The sequence below is a fragment of the Anguilla rostrata genome, chromosome 8 (assembly GCF_018555375.3).
Source record: "Anguilla rostrata isolate EN2019 chromosome 8, ASM1855537v3, whole genome shotgun sequence".
Classification (NCBI taxonomy): domain Eukaryota; kingdom Metazoa; phylum Chordata; class Actinopteri; order Anguilliformes; family Anguillidae; genus Anguilla; species Anguilla rostrata.
Genome location: NC_057940.1, coordinates 39485318 through 39502252, shown reverse-complemented (window position 1 = coordinate 39502252; position 16935 = coordinate 39485318). Strand labels below are relative to the sequence as shown.

The 16935-nt window shown below is 37.4% G+C and overlaps 1 protein-coding gene across 3 annotated transcripts in view; it reads right to left on the bottom strand.

Moving 5' to 3' along the window:
• Positions 1–16935, bottom strand: part of khdrbs3 (KH domain containing, RNA binding, signal transduction associated 3) — a 103265-nt gene that overhangs the window by 39141 nt on the left and 47189 nt on the right. For all 3 annotated transcript variants that reach the window (XM_064348226.1, XM_064348227.1, XM_064348228.1), the window contains 2 exons: positions 13570–13688; positions 2767–2883 (listed from right to left, as the gene is read on the bottom strand). In XM_064348226.1, the coding sequence (XP_064204296.1) occupies positions 2767–2883; positions 13570–13688 (236 nt within the window). The remainder of the gene's footprint in view (positions 1–2766; positions 2884–13569; positions 13689–16935) is intronic.

Here is a 16935-nt window from a genome sequence, read left to right as displayed (position 1 = left end):
TGCTGGGACTCGAACCCTCAACCCCCGGGTCCAGTGGCTAAAACAGGAAACAGTGTTGTGCCTCATTTACATCTGTCATGGGTGCTGTGCAATAAACCTGGGTTGAGTGAACTTCCAGATGCAATACTGCAATACTGTTTCTTCAGTGCTATGATGGTAACCTGCAACTGACCCCATGTTCCAATTTTAAGAGCCCCTCTGGGGTTTAGTCATTCCCTTTTCTTGGTTTGATAGAGCAAAGCTACAATACAAATAGCCTTCATTTTCTCTGTTGCCACACCTGTGACTACAGAGTTTCACTGTCCACTATCCTCAAAGTGCTGTCATGTTGGAATTCCATAGGCTGCCTGGACATACTGGTATGACCAGACATGCATGAGGAAACACAGACCACACTTTTATGTAGTAAAACCACTTGTTGGTCTTCCAAGAGGGTTATATATAAATCTTTATTGCTCTCAAGACAAGTGAGATGAAATGAAATAGGGGGGAAAAAACTGTTTTCTGTATTAATAAATCACTCTCTGGTAAATAGGCTCAGGAGTCACCAGGCTAATACTGTCACCACTGTGGTGCAGGTGGAATTTAAAGGGTAAGTACAGTGGCAGCCCCACAGCCATGCACAAAAAATCAGCAAAGCCATTTGCAAAATAAATAAATAAATAAATAAACAAACACCCTGGCAATAAAACGCTGAAATTATAATCATGGAATAAAATATGCTGTCATGTTTCGCTATAAATATTATACTGCATTATACAACAATGCTTTAATTCGGAAACCCCCTGAAATGTAAAGTTAATCAGCAGTGCAGTAGCCATAAAATATTTATTTTAAGACTATAACCTTGAAAGACAAACAACAAAAGAAGTGACAAAGTCACCATTATTCCCTCTTCTGCACACTGTAGATATTCTCCTGGTCTTGCAGACAGAATTGAGTAACAATTTCTCAATTTTAGTTAAGTTGTTCAGGTACATCACAGGCTATAGATTGTGACCATCAAAAGGGATACAGTGTATGATACCTTTGTTCAATGAAGCAACAAATCACCAGTGAAGAACCAACAGGAGAGAGAAAAGATTCTCCCTGGTGACAACTGAAAAACAAATACATTTTTCCTTAGGCTTACTGCGCTGGTGACCTGCCACAGACTGAGGGACAGTGAGTGACAAACACGCTTACACAAAAATACACACATAAAGCAAGGCTCCAGTCCAAAGTTACCCTTTACGCTGTCAACCCCACCTTGAGGGCTCTCAATTTGATCACATGCCAAGCAATCAGATCTCGGCCTAAGGCTTTAAGGGGGTAAGCTTATAGGTTTGCCACACATATTTTCTCAACCATATCACACAATTATTTTGCAATAGCATGGTCTGTTTTCATCACATTGGATTTTCCCATTTTTGCAAATTTTACATTTCCTTTAAGTTCCCAAGAGTCCCTAATGATACTTATCTAACACAATGAATGGGCACCTTTTCAGAGAAATATCCTTAAGGTGATCTACACTGAGTAATCTCCTACATTGTTTGTCACTTGTATTAATTCTCAGGAATACTGTAAAGTTAGATTTCATAGGCTAAAGAATAGCTGCTACAAGGAAATCAATCTGCCATGTCTTAAACACAATTTTTCTAGATACCCACATGCGATCCAGAAAATATCTGATGCATTTCTCTTCCCTGGGGCAGCCACACTCACTGAGTAATTCAAAAAAGGCAAAGCCTACATCTTAGGATATAGACTGCCGGGGGAATTCAAATGTACAACCCCATGTCTCCTGCTCACAGGAATACTGAGGCAAGCAAGATAATACACTTGACTTTTTAGTTTTCAATGAGGGAATTCATTCACCTTATCATTTTGAGTCAGGGTATACCATTGAACTGCAAGAACATGAAAACCAGTACAACACAAAGTTGCTTCAGAAAGCATTGGCACCAGACCATGGACAACAGTTACTGTACAAATTCAGGTCACAAGAGACATGATGCATCAACAGTTGCAAAAGTTTTGGCAGCTTTTTAACAATTAAGTAGATATCATTACAAACTGTATGCTCAAAAAAAAGAAGAAGAAAAAAAAAATCAGTGGCCTTGTAAATTTTACAAAAAAAGTTACACTGTCTAAATAAAATTAGTCACTGAAGTGATTGAGTTAGCCATACCTAAATATATGGCTACAAAGTCAAACAAGCAATCTAATCTAAGAGTTGCCTATTTATTGTGAAAACATTTTTAATCAAATATTGTAAGCTTTCTAACAATGTAGATCCTCAGCAATCCACTCACCTACCTGCCAAGTGGTGAGCACATTTTATCTGAAATGAAGTACGGTACCGTGTTGGAAAGCACTGTCCTGGAGGGCAGTGTGCACGCTGGCTTGTGTTCCAAAACCCTGGCTTAGTTTTCTAAACAGCCAATCAAATGTCAGCGCTGGTTTTACTCCTGTGCCAGTCCAGAGTAAGTTGTACCAGTCGTCCGATGTAGTTCATATATATATATATATATATATATATATATATATATATGAATGTCTGATGAAGTAAATGATTAAGCTAATCAAATAATTAAAAACAGAAAGAGAAACTGAAACAGATCGGACCTTGTTGTGCACCCCTGATGTAGGTGAAGCAGTCCTGCCATTGCCAGCTTTTGTCACTTAAAATATCTGTAAAACGTTTCTATGTGCATTGGCAATATACACTTCTCATGTTAATAAAGGAAAAATTTATTTCTAAATAAATAATAATTATCTTACCTTATCTTTGTCTCTCATGGAACCTTTCCCAAGAATTGACATCTTTGTGAGGGTGTCTTCCTGTAGCCTCTTTAAAGAGTTTCCACGTGGACCAAGGAGTTTTCCAACAAAGTTAAACTGAAAAAAAAAAAAAATAAATAAATAAATATATATATATATATATATATATATATAATACAATGGAGGTCATATATTTTATACAAATGAATTATTTTTCTTTCAAAATAATTTTTTAGCCAATTACAACAAATAGCTAGAGAAAATAACATTTGAACAAACACTAAAAAATAAAATGGTATAAAATCTATCTATCTATGTGTGTGTAAGTATGTGTGTGTGTGTGTGTGTGTGTGCATGTGTGGCTAACCTGAAAACAAAGCAAAATTGAGCTGCCAATGGGAAAGAAACACTGTTCCACTGGGTCTCCCTCTTCTTAACCATGAATTATTCTCCTGTCTGGCAGCGCATTCATGTTCATTAATTAGAAAGCACACAAACAGAGTGGGCTTTATTGTTTCAAACCTCACCCATGTCCCTTGCCTTTTGTTTTCTTCTCAGCCTGCTTATTACCAGTTTCCAGATCCAAGTTCTAAGCTCCTCACCATAACAAGCAGTTATTCTGTCAGTGCCAGGGAGAGAGTTGAACATTAAGGGTCGGTTTCCATAAGGAAATCCTTGCTAGAAGCTATCTTTAACAAGAGCTTTTAGATTTTAGGGCTTTTAGTGTGGTAGGGTGAGCATTCAAAATACCTATAACATAGTTGGAAAATTCAGCCAGGGGAGACTCATTTGGCTTGTCTCATAGTATGTGCAGCCCAGAGGAAAATCCATTTTGGTTTGGAGAATGATAAGCAAGGGAGAAAAATAAAATATACTACACACTGAGGGGTGAATTCAGATAATTGCGACCGCAAATGGCCTATTTTTTTTCACATCGAGTGCAGTCACTGTCTGTGAAACCCATAAAAACAATTCACTGTAATGTTTATTGCAATGGTACCGATGAGTCAGTATCAAAAGGAACACCTTATGAGTAACACATTTTAACCAAAACATCCTGTAGATTAGGTAATCAAAAGAAAAAAAGGGAATGCAAATGCAAGGCAATGGAAATTGAAAAATCGAGATACTGCACATAAGAGAAAATGTACAATTCAATTAAAGAGAGAGTTATTAGTCGAATTAGCATAAGATTCTTTTTGTTATATTTTATTATTGTTTAAATAGAAATTTCTTCAGGAGGGGGGTGGGGATATGGTCTGGTATCAAGAGCTAGCCTACTTTTGACTATAGCCAGCAGCCCTTCTGCTGCAATATATAATTGGCTGTAGCATCATCTAGGAAGAGAGGGGTTCTATTGGCTAGAATGACAGGTTCTCGTCACTTACCAGTGACCTCCTCTTGTTAATCAGGTGCTCAGACTATACATGAAATGTCGTCCTCTGACTCATGTCTGTGCAAGCTCAACTTGTGGACAGCAGTGTGGAAAAAAAAAGCAGTTGGCTGATGTCATGTGTCAGGTGAGATATACTTTCTGCATTCTCCCAAATTGATAGTGGCAAAGAGTGTGACTGATGAATGCTGTATGACTACACTGTTAAAACGAACTGACTTTTACTAAATTTAACAATAATATTTCACAGTACAATATTGTAATCAGCATTTTACTGTGAAATCAATGTTCACCTAGATTTTACAATATCTAACAGTAATTTTCCACAATGTATTCAGAATACTACTGTGAAATCAATGCAGGCTTGACAATGTTACAGCAAAATACAGTGAAACTGGGCCGTGCAGAATTATCGGGTTATGGTGGCTGTGGTTGAAACCTAGTTTAATGACACTGACAGCAAACTTGGAGTTGACTACCAGACAGACACTGCTACTATTAAGCAGTTTGAAGTTTTATTTCAAGGATCAGTTTACTAGCAGTGGCTTCCCCTTTATGACTAGTATATATCTGTATTTATCCTATATTTTTAAATCTTGGAACTGAGATGGTTGTGCTTTCATTTGTATGGCTTTGTAGCTGGAGTGTGCTCAGATTAAGGACATTAACATTAACTTCACATAAGTATAGCTACCTAAAAGTTGATTTTGGATGGATGTCGGATTTTCTGTGTAGGCATAATTTTCTGACTGGACAATACACTCGTTTACATGGGAGGTTTTACAGCTCCATTGTTGTTTATTCACTCCAACTCCCCCTTAGCTGATGTGTGGCAAGCGTTCTGGCACAAAATGGCTGCCATGCATCACCCAGGTGGGTGCTACAAATTGGTGGTGGTTGAGGAGAGTTTCCCCTTCATTGTATAGCACTTATAAACTGAGTGTTTAGAAAAGTGCTATATAAATGCTATATAAATGCAGCGTTTCTTTCATTCATCTGAGGTTTTTAAATTGTAGTTTTCCCATTGTTTTACTTTTTCATCTTTGCTTAAAGCTTCAGTGTTATTGCCCTTTTACATTTACATTTAAAACATGTTTGCATTGTTTTGCGTAATAAAGATATAAAAGGAGATATAAACTGATTGCTTGTATGCGGCTGTCAATTTGCAAGCTGATAAAATCTGCTCTAAGTCCTGGTAGCATAAAAACTGCTTAATATGTAAAATGGATATTGTCTTTGACTTTATTTTAATTCATCTTCTTGCAAAAGGTGTTGTAACATGCCAGTAACTATACCAACATGCACCCTGCTCCTGTTGAATGGCTGAAGCTAAGCTAGTGTGGGCTTGGTTAATATTTGGATAGGGACCTTCCTGGGAAAACAATGTTGCTGTTGGAAGTGGTGTAGGTGGGCCAATAGGGGCTATTTTCCTTCCAGTCAGCCCCAGTGTAGTGATGGGGATGCTGCGTTGTAGGAGATGCCGTTTCAGATGAGACATTAAACTGAGGTCCTGACACGCTGTGGTCCTTATACTCATTGCATAGATTTTGGGATTCCCCAGTGTCCTGGCTAAATTCTCAACCTGCCAAGTAATCATCCCCTGATTTAATTGGCTTAAAATTTGTTCTCTCCCTCTCCACGTGACATGTGGTCAGTGTTCTGGTGCAAATTAGCTGCCGTGGGTGCTATGCATTGATGGCTATGCATTGATTCCACAATGATAACCAAAGCCTATCAAAACAATTAAGAATAATGAACAGCCTGTTAAACAGCTAAAAAAACATGCAGAAATGTGTAATATACTGAATTAAACAAACTGCTTTAACCAACCTCTCAAAATTTTGGACCAGAACACAGAGCACTAGATTTAATAATTAATTACTTGGGGGGGAAGGATTTTAATGTATTTTCATTGTTATATGACTGTTCTCATATGCTACAGGATGTATCTTTATTGAGGACAACTAAGAATTAATTGTGAGTTCAGAAAAGGATGCCATGCAGGGTTTCTGCTGAAGATGGCAGGACAGTCAGAGCAGAACACATTAGTTGAAGATGAAATACTAAAGTCCCTGAAAGATAAAGCACGTTCTTAAATGAAATGATACAAGCGGCCTTCAAACACCCTAGAACTGGCTATGATCCCCCAGGAGTCCCTAACGACACTCATCTAACATAATGAATACCCAATGTTTCAGAGAAAAAGGCACATTTTTTAAAAGTGCTATACCTCTCCTAGATTTAACTAAGAGGTTATTTTTTATGGAACGCATCTAAAGGTATATGGATACAATAAAGTAGAATGAGGGCAGTATATCTGACTGTGTCATATAAACTCCTCACATAGTGGAGACAAAAACTTGACTAAGTCCTCTTTAATCCAAATGTACTTTCTTCATTACTTGTCAGAAATGATCCCAAATACTGGTTCTTTTTCAAGTTAATGACAATGTTAATGACAAAGTAAATCTCAATCCCAATATTTATTAGATCAATATGGGCAAAAATGAATGCACTCTAGACAGTTCATTTGTCACCTTAGTAAAAAGAGATTAATACTGCATATACAGTAAACAAGGTCTAGACTCAGTCAATATGCATCCTTAAATTTGACTAAAAAATAAATGTACCAAATTAAATTTATATCACTATTTTCTGTAGAAAACTGGTTGGTGTTTGTTCTGAAAAAAAGTAACTCTTGTTGAAAGGAATGTTTTGTTGAGACACAAAATTAAGAACAATTGATTATTAATTCCAGGTCTTGGTGTAATTTACATCACCTAATACTTATCAGTATCAGTTGTCAGGTAAGAATAGAACCGAACAAGGCTAGTCAAAAAGCTAGAGTGGAGTAAAAGAAAGTTTTAATGACGATTGACTAGTACTCCAAGTGGTGGCCAACTCTACCAAAATCATCAAGTGGAAAGACCGTCTCAGATTCACATGGCTGCTGTTTCTTTTCAAATTGTTTTCATGTTGTGTTTAAAATCACAGATCCCTTTGAAATTTCTGATACAGCAGGTGTTATATTTAGACACAGCGGATAGTCAATTGTTACTGCTCTGCAGTGAAGCTTCCGGAGATTAAAAAGAAACCCTAGTGTGGGTGTTAACACCTCATTAGCCAACAGCATATGTGCTTCCCTCAGGTTGTAACGTCACAGTTTAGACAACTTTTCTTCTTGGGCCTATTCCCTAAAATTTCTAACGATAGAGCACCAATATAACATCTGGCTCAGAAACACCAGCTTGTTCAATGACAAAGATTCCTCTCAATGAACCACAAAGTCCCCTTTTCAACAGGAACCAAAAACTGATGAGTGACAAAGGATCACCCAATATGCACTGGCAGCAAAGCTAAATGCACTGAACATGCTATTGTCGTTTTCACATTCGTGAATGCATCGTGACCTTGCAGAAGATCAATAGCATGACTCGCACTGCAAACAGAGTGATTATGAATTCAATATTACTGAATAGCCTCCTGATTGACAGTGTCAATGACAAGAGTTTTGTCTATTTGTTAGCTTTTGTATCACCCAAAGCTGCCAGACAAGCTTCTGACAATGTATAGCCTTCTCCCTATTCAGGCAGGAATCTTAAATAGGCCATTAACCAAAAACAATGATACTTTAAGGGAAGTTCATTCCTTCTACTGCTATTGGTAGCCGTAACTGCCAATGAATGTTTAAGCATAATAAACTCAAATGGTTTGGCAAGTTAAGCAATCACAAAAATTGAAAACTATTACGTGTTAGGGGTATTTACTGTATTAGGTACTTAAACACATTCTAAAATGTGTTTGGGACATTTCTGGGTGTGGTGCTCTTCTCTGTGGGAGGAGGGGTGAGCGTGGCTACAGAGCCTGTGGTTTGGGTTCAGATTCCAGCAAAGTATTTGTTACTGCTTAGTTGCTGCAATGGCGGGTGTAAAGAAGCCTAGATACAGCAAAGCAAAAAGACAAACCGAGGGGGCTCATTCAAGAACTAGAGTCAGCCTTAGAATTGCTTTTCCTCAGTGGCCTCAGCTGAAGTTCCCCAAGGAGATGAAAAGCAATGTGGAGTTGGCCTGTTTTCTGTTAGACCTGTAAGTAACAAATGATGATTAAATGCATACTGACTACAGTGTTGGCTGGTGATCTGAAAATAGCTGGGGTGGACAAATTCCCTTTAAACTGAGCATTAGTCTCAGCCTGTTTTAAATCAAGGAAAATTAATGTAAACAGGTTGAGAACTGAATCTGAATAATCCACGATCAGGTAAACACACTGCTTATTTCTTCACATCAAATTAGGGAGATTAAAAGAATAAAACAATTTGATTTATAAAAATCAGTTTTAATCACTAAGTACATGTAAAGCAAAAAGATACACCAATCTGTTAACTACTGCATCAGCTTTCAGCACAACCTGCAGTAAAGATTATCTAATAATCCTGTGCTTCAAGATCATTCAAATTTCAGATCTTTGCAAATTTCTGATCTTTGCAGAGACTGAAGAGTATATGTTATCCACAATTTTAAATAATTTTGATAAATAAAAATAATTGTATGTCTTACCTAATAGCCTAATTGAGAACTTGCCATATCTGATGGCATTGCATATTTTCTGAATTAACTGCTATATCATCAATCAAGGAAAATGACTGGAAACAGGTTGAGTTTTCCTCCCCGTCAATTTTCAGCTCAGTTGCCACCTCAAAGAACAGAGTTTATGTGAGTGTTCTGTGAAGTGCAGCAACATTGACAACTAACACAATATAATAATTAAATTAAATTAAATCAGGGTAGGCAGTGCTTAATGGTAGCCACAATGGGGAAAAGGGTAATAAATTATAACTTTTGACTATTGGCGAGTGGCTTACAGATTCCACTAGTAATAGCAACACTAGGTTATTTAGGCAGAACATATGTTTGTATGGAACCATTCTGACATGTTTAAAATATTCCTTCATAATTTGTGCTGCTTCTAGTGTTTGTTTTTGTCCTGCTGTCTGACTGAAAGCTGCAAAAGAGTGTATTTTATTATAATCTTATTTCTGTTAGTAAAAACAGTCTGGATATGGGAGCTTCTAACCAGCCGTTGGTGCAGTAATGCAGCCCATGGTCTGGAGTATGGTGCTATCATTGCCATTTTGTTTGAGTTCCAAGTGGAAAAGTGCAATAGGTCTACTTACACCTGGTTCATCATTGCAGTTTGCTGGCACAAATAAATAAATAAATAAATAAATAAATACATAAATAAATAAATAAATGAATGAATAAAATCTCAGCTGGGGGATAACAAAGTTATAAAAAAGCAATTTACTGCATGCTTTTGGTGTGCAACTGTCAGGCCCCTCCCAATTTGGTAGTCAGTGGTGTGGTGATGTGATGAGGCCACAACCGTTATTGGGAATTTCAAATGAAACATGAAACAAAGGAAGAAATGCTGTTGATTTAAAAAATAACTTTTAAATGGTTCATTTGAAAATTTGCATCAAATTGCTGCCATGTTCCCTTAAACCAATGTCATAACCCACACAAGTTGTATCAAGAGCCAAAGCCAACCCTGTCACATCAGATAAATTGAATTTGTTTTCCGTAAGCCATGTGTTGAAGCTGTAAACAGTATGCTACAAGTTCCACTTATCAGATCTGTCAATATAGACAGTAAATCCGTTTAGCAACAAAGATGGGAGAAGTTTACATGCTGTCTGATGATATCCCTTGTTATTTCTCCCCTTTATAGTTGCAATAAAATGCAGTTACATTTTCAGCTGAAGCTATAGCTTGGACATATTTTTTGAACAAAATGACAACATCAGCAAATGTGCAGAATTACTGCACTTGATCCAGTAAGAAAATGTGAAGATGAAAAACTGCAGAGGTTAGCATATTCCATGCACTCTTGAATATACTCTTTGGTTATGTGCAGTTTTATTTTTCAGCAGCAGCAGCATGCAATGTTTAAACAGTTAAATGCTAATAACTGCAATTACTATAAACGTTCTTCATATTAGAGGAAGCACAGACTGTTTGAAGTAGGAGAGGATACATGATTTCCAGTGGAATATAACAGGGGTCACTTTATATGAGTCATTTTAAATATTAATTTTTATATTTAAAAATAAAATACATTCTCTCTAAAATGTGTTTTTAAAGCATTTAATAACACCTTTTGCCAGTTTTGGTGAGAGAACTTTGCTAAGCTGCATTACATGTTTGTATCAAAGCTACAGCATCTATTTTTGAATGCCAGGGCTGAATATGCCCCACTGGGGAAGTCAAACCCCACTAACCGATACCAAGACACTGCTCTCATTTCCAAAATTTCATGAAACACCCTCTTTTTAACCAATTTTTACCCATTACATTTTCAATTGTCTAAATGTGGAATGTCTATTCACATGCCCAATCCCAGTCCTGTCCCTGTACTGAATTCCATTAATTCTCAATATAGTATAAATGATTGTGGTGTCTAATCTGTGGTATACTCCAGCGATTTGACAGGGCGACTGCAACCACCCTACCATGGATTCTTTGCTGTGGTTTGGCAAGATATCATCAACAGCTTAGTCTTGCATTTTTGAGCCTCGATCCCAACTGCAACCAACACTGATGGTGGTTTATCCCTGCATGTTCTCTTTAAGTTCCAACTGCAACCACCTCTACATTTCTTGCTGCCCTGTTGAGGACACTAAAATAAAATACTACAGATTTATTTTGGAGCACACAATATTTTTTAGGACAGAAAGTTAAAGGGCTTTAATGTGAAAATCCCATGTTAGTGCACTACTTTACCCAGAACCCAAAAGCACAACTGCACTGAAAACCATTCAGAAGGGGAAGCAGTGCATTTTAAGTGTGTATCTCATTTAAAAAGTTTAGTAGATGCCCTGCATAATTATTTCTGACAGAGATGTCATTATGCTTTAGGATGCAAAGTATATGTTTACCAACATTCAAGACAGCAGAAGCTAATTGTAGTGATATTATTTAAGCACCAGATAGATGAAACCCCACATACTGTGCCTCACCCACATAGTTCACAATAAATTTAATAACTGTCTTGGGAATAATACAAAAAAAAATTACACTATCATGTTATGGAGTCTGTGGCTTTCTGATTACGTTATGTCAGCATGTTACTGTTTTTAGTTCTAATATTTTTATTACATATATTGTTTATGTATTCTTGTACCGCTAGACGTTATCACAAGGGGAAAGCAGGGTAGCCTAGTGGTAGGGTGTTCAACTGGCAACTGTAGATTTGCTGGTTGAGCACCTGGTGGGCATATCAGGATGTATCTGGAGAGATGAAGTTGGGTCCCTACATGAAAAGAGAGAACTCTGCTCTTGGGCCCTTGAGGAGCAAGGCCCTTGACCCAAAAAAACTGCTCCAGGGGTTCTACTCTTGTTCCCTCTCTCTATCCCCACTTGCAACCGTTCTCTCTGGCATTTCTCCCAGGGTGTCCTTGAAAAAAAGAAACATGTTCTCAATTGTTCAATAAAGAATAAAAAAAAATGCCCTTCAAAAGAGTGCCAAACTTTTTTCAGCAATAATTGTCGCCATTCATTTCAAAAATCATCCTCTCAGTGACATCAGTGAGAAATTCAAACTGTTGTTGTCAGACAAACATGCACAGGACTAGCAGGGGTTTGACTAAACCACAACACGGAAATTTGCCAGATGTTGGTTGCAGTTGGCAAATCTGAAGTACATGAACTATTCCCGTATGGATCCCATGTAATTCCCATGGTTAGCAACACACTGAGCAAAGTTGGCTGCAATTACCCTAATGACTACAGTTTGGGTACAGTTAATGTTTATCTTAACTGTGACACCAAATTAAAGTTCCAGGTTATTGCTATCCTCACAAACATGGTTCAATGAGTATCAATACAATTATACTATATTACTATAATGTACGGCCTCAAAGTTGCTGATTCTGGGAAGAAGCTGGAAACTGCATGTTGTTAAAAAAAGACTGGCCTATAAAGCAAAACTTCAAGGCTACTATCAAGGACAACGATAAAATACAAAAACTAAATGCAGGACGTGGCAATTCCTTTGTTTACATGACTACTGTCGTGGAGCAGTACAGTAACATTTTGAAATACTATAATATATTATTTGGGAATTTGTATATTATGCATTAATAATTATATATTCATAGAACATGCTGATACCCTTTAGATCATAATTGTCTTCCAGTGAGTTAACAAAAATCCTTATTTTTCAGAAGCTGAAAAAAATTACCATAAACAAACCCATCCGTTGCTTTGACCTAACAACTTTTTGATTGTTTGTTTCAAAAGAAATAAGCAAACAAATAAAAATCATAAAGTACAAGCAGAGAAGCAGCGGTTGTCCACTGAAATTGTCTGTCCACTATGCAGACGGCCATAAATTCAAATTTGTAGGTAGTGCTTTCTGTAGAATTGCCTTTGTTGGAGTGAACCATCAACAGTAAAGTGTTGCATCCATCCTGGATTTTTACCGCAGACTTGAAAGCCTTTTCAAATCAGCGGGTGAAAAGTGCTTGATGTCACCTGCTGAACAGCTCTGTTTTGTGTTCGCTCCCCGGTCACCCTCCCACAGTTACGCCTTGACCACGTTCAAAGACTGTTAGTGCCTGGAGATTGGGGCTTAAATGGGTCTGTCTCAAACCTTTATGTCACATGTCCTTCTCAAACCATGGCTGCCCCTAACCTAGCTTTTTTGTGCGCTTAAAAATAAAAACTTTTTTTTTTTTCCCTATCTGCAGAAAATGGTGGCGTTATCAAAGACAATACTGCTATACTTGACAGGTGCTCTCCCTGGCTACAGTCTGCCTGTACAATGGACTGGGAACCAATGCACAGAACCAGTTCACCGCTCCTATTCAAGGCGTGTTTGTTTTCAAGAGAGAACACATATTTAAAATCTGCACATCATCATTGTTTGCTTTTACAGCTGAGCCAATAGAATAAAAATTTTCCATGTACCATGAAATCATTTTGACAGAGATATAAGCAATGTCAAACAGAGGAGGGTAAAAGGCAGGTGCCGCATTCAATAAATGTAGTTTGCATGAATGGTGGCATCTTAGCTGGCCTCAATAATGGTCCGAAAATGTACAGACAAGACACACTTGGATGCTCATGCGACATTTTATAATGGCTGTGTCTTCTGACAAGGTCATTGTAACCCACATATTTGTGTGGGAGGGGACATTAATCAAAAACATTGGGGTGGGACTCCATGCAATTAACTCCAATTTGTGTAGGAGTAACGGTCCCATTATTAAAAGCTGACATTAGCATTGAGACAATACCTTCAGAATTAGTCTACTGCAAAGCCTCTGCCTCTGCATACCCCACTGGCTCAGGTAGCAGTTTCTAAAACATAACCCCAGTTCCAATCCCAAGATGCACTTCTGCTGTACTTACTTTAGGAAACTGTTTGACTGGTATTAATACTTTCTGCCCCAGTTTCATGTTCTTGTTGATGACAACGTCAATGAACTTCTCGTCTTCTTTGCCTTCATCTTTCTGAATGTTCTCAATTTCTAAAAAAAGACACATTAAAAAGAGACGGTCAACCACCCCAATGCCATAATCAAAAGATTATTTTGTCATTCCTTAGTAATCATTTGATGAACTTATGTTAACAGCCTTAAATTTGTGAGTCTGTTTCAAGTGTTTTCACCTTTGTTTGCCTGTTCATTTTACTGAAATTACCTCATCTGGTCATGCTGTAATTACATAAGACATGGATTGGATATAGGCTAGTCATATTGCATCCTTTCATTTTGCCCATTGGGGGTCTTTAAGCTGTGTGTCAAGCATATACTCCTTTGAAAGTGGTCTCCTCTTAATTTTTCTGGACACTAGAATTGATGTGCTGCCAGTAATGACTGTTTTTTTTTTTTTTCTTATATAGTCCACATATTTATTGATTCATCTCATTTCAATAATTTGAGTCTTAATGAAATGTGACATTTTGAAAGACTTCCCTGTACTCTAGGGACCTCCAGATGGTTTAACTTTACGATTCTCAAATGGCTGGGTCTTTAATCACTGGCATTTCATGTTCAGCTTACTGTTTGTAGAATTACTTATGTCAGTAGAATCTTATTTTTTTGTTTTGTAAATGACAATGGTACTGACGATTTAATCAAAGTCAAGTTCTAAGAACCAGTATTGTTTATTTCCTGAAAATGATCCTATCACCCAGGATGCCAGTTTTTGAAACATGTTTCCAACTTGGTTGTGTTTTGTGGCTTGCTTTGATACTCTGAATAATATTTTTAGATAGGGAATAAAACAAGTTATTATAACATGAAAACACATTATTCATTTCCAGGTAGTCACCGTTTGATTGAACAACCTGATAGGGGTATTTATAACTGTGTTCTACTGGTGAAATGTGTCAGGAAATCAAACATGCTATTTTGTAAATTGATTGAAAGTACATTCAATCATTTAATACCAGAACCAGAACTGGAACTTTATACGTTTGCTACTGATATCTCATACAACATGAAGTGAATTTCCATGGTATGCAATCATGAGCTGTCATTTATAGTACGGCAAATAAGCAGGCTATGCCTTTCAGCACAAAACAATCTTTCTCACACGAAATAAAAGGCAACGGTTTTGTATATACAAAACTAAAATATTTGACAAGCTAACTGTGTTAGTTTAAAATAAAACGCAGTCTTATTTCTGTGCTTTTCATCATTTTCTCTTAATGTGGAAGGCCCAGTCATATTCAATGGCAGTATTCATGGTATCTAATAAGAGGTGAGAGGCTGTATTCCCAGCAGACTGAAACCCTCCCTCCCCAGGTGACACAACAGCCGACTGAGTACTGCCCTGCGAGGCTGCCGTCTACAGGACGAGGCTCTCAGCAGCTCAGGGTTTCATTTTTTTCTTGTTTTTCATCCGGTACATCTTCAGGAAACAGTACATCCAGGAGGTTTAAAATTAAAATTTATATTGTACCCCCTGCCCAGCCCTTAAAATTGGTGACCTATAAAGTGGTCACTCTTGGCAACAGTGTTAAAAGAAAACCCGCCTACTTCAACCAACTCCAACAGGATTTTTTTTTTACAAGCGTTTATGTGGGTGCTGGGTATAAATGCATTGCTCTCACTCTTTTTGGCTGTGTCTGTTAACAGGTGCCTATGCAATTCCCATTGTAGCACCCCCCAAACACTTCATTGTTCAACCATAGTCATTTCAGTTGTTTTCACAAGTTGCTTATGGATTTGGGAGATATCTCAGTAACCATGCTGTGAGGAAGCAACATGAAAGAGAGCAAAATTTCAAATACGAAGCAGTTAAACTTAAGCAAACGCTCTGGTTCAGGTGTGCAATGTTGTGCATAGAAGGTTGCTCACATTTTTATAATGCAAAAGTCACATTCCATGACTTTTGGAAAATTCTTGGATCCCCTGTCCAGCCCATAAACCCCAGTATGCAAGTTTATACCATATGCACAGTATACCTACCTTACCCCACAGTAGTTGTATGCATTATTTCAGATAACTAATTTGATTCTCATTATACAGGCCCATTAGTGCTGCCATGCAAATCCTCTCGCATTGTAGACAGCACAATGACAATATAAATGTGTAAAGATATCATACAATCATTGTCAACTTTTTAAAACTGATTTTGCTAACCATGTAAGGGAAATTTGCGCTGCAATCCATTGCCTAGTGGGATTAATGGGCAGTGGGAATATTAAACCTAATAGCGAACGATGGCTTGATAAAGGCTCTCTTGAAAAGCTTGCCTTAGGATTCAGTGGTAACAACGATAACAGATGTACACTTAAGCTGGTATATCCGCAAAGCCTCAAACAATCCAATGGGGAATAATTCCACAAATTCCAGGGAAAACCTAAATTAATATATTTGCGGGACCGCACACATAAATGTCTAATTCCTTCACTTCATGGTTCCGTGATAAAGCCATTAGCAGCACACAGCAGCCAAGTAGCAAAAACCAGGAGGAAAAATCTACACAATCTGAAGTGATTTACCAATCTGACATTATTTTAGGACTGAACAGTGGACAGATCTATGGAATGGCCATACCAAGGCACTTCTGCAATGAATTAAATCATGAATTGTGATAAATGCGCACCTGTCATTTATATGTAATTTTTTGCATGTGAAATCCCAGTGCATTTTCCCAGTGATGTGTACAAAGAGCTAAAACAAAAATAACAGCTTAGTTCCAATAAGCTCTCACTGAGCTCAACAAACCCTTTAATGGGTTTGATGCCATTGTGAAGTACCCATCAAGTACAATATTGACATTACAAAAAGTTCTGCTGTGTCCGTGATGGTTGATTTCAGATATACTGAGAGTCTACTTGATTTCCTCATTATATACCTGATATTTCACTTGAAATTTCTAAATTTATGTCATATGCTTGTCTTCAAGTTCATTGAGGACAAGAACAGTTATTGATTCTTTGTTATTATCAGCGCAGATAACATTTTATTATTACTTCTGATTGCATATTTCCTTAGGGTAGACATAGCAGCTGCCACTCTTATATTAATATGTAGCAGTATGGTTGTTTGAGCCAACTAGTTAATGTTATACCCTTTTAAAACCAGTGCTATTGGCCTTGGCATATATACCACATATTTGTTGTTTTTTTGTTTAGAGTAATAAAAAATAACATAACATATGCACCCACTCAGAAACCAGGCATTGCAGTCTGGGAAAATGCGATAATGAGAAAAAAAAGATTATGCCACAGTATATCTTGTGTAAAACACAACATACAACCTT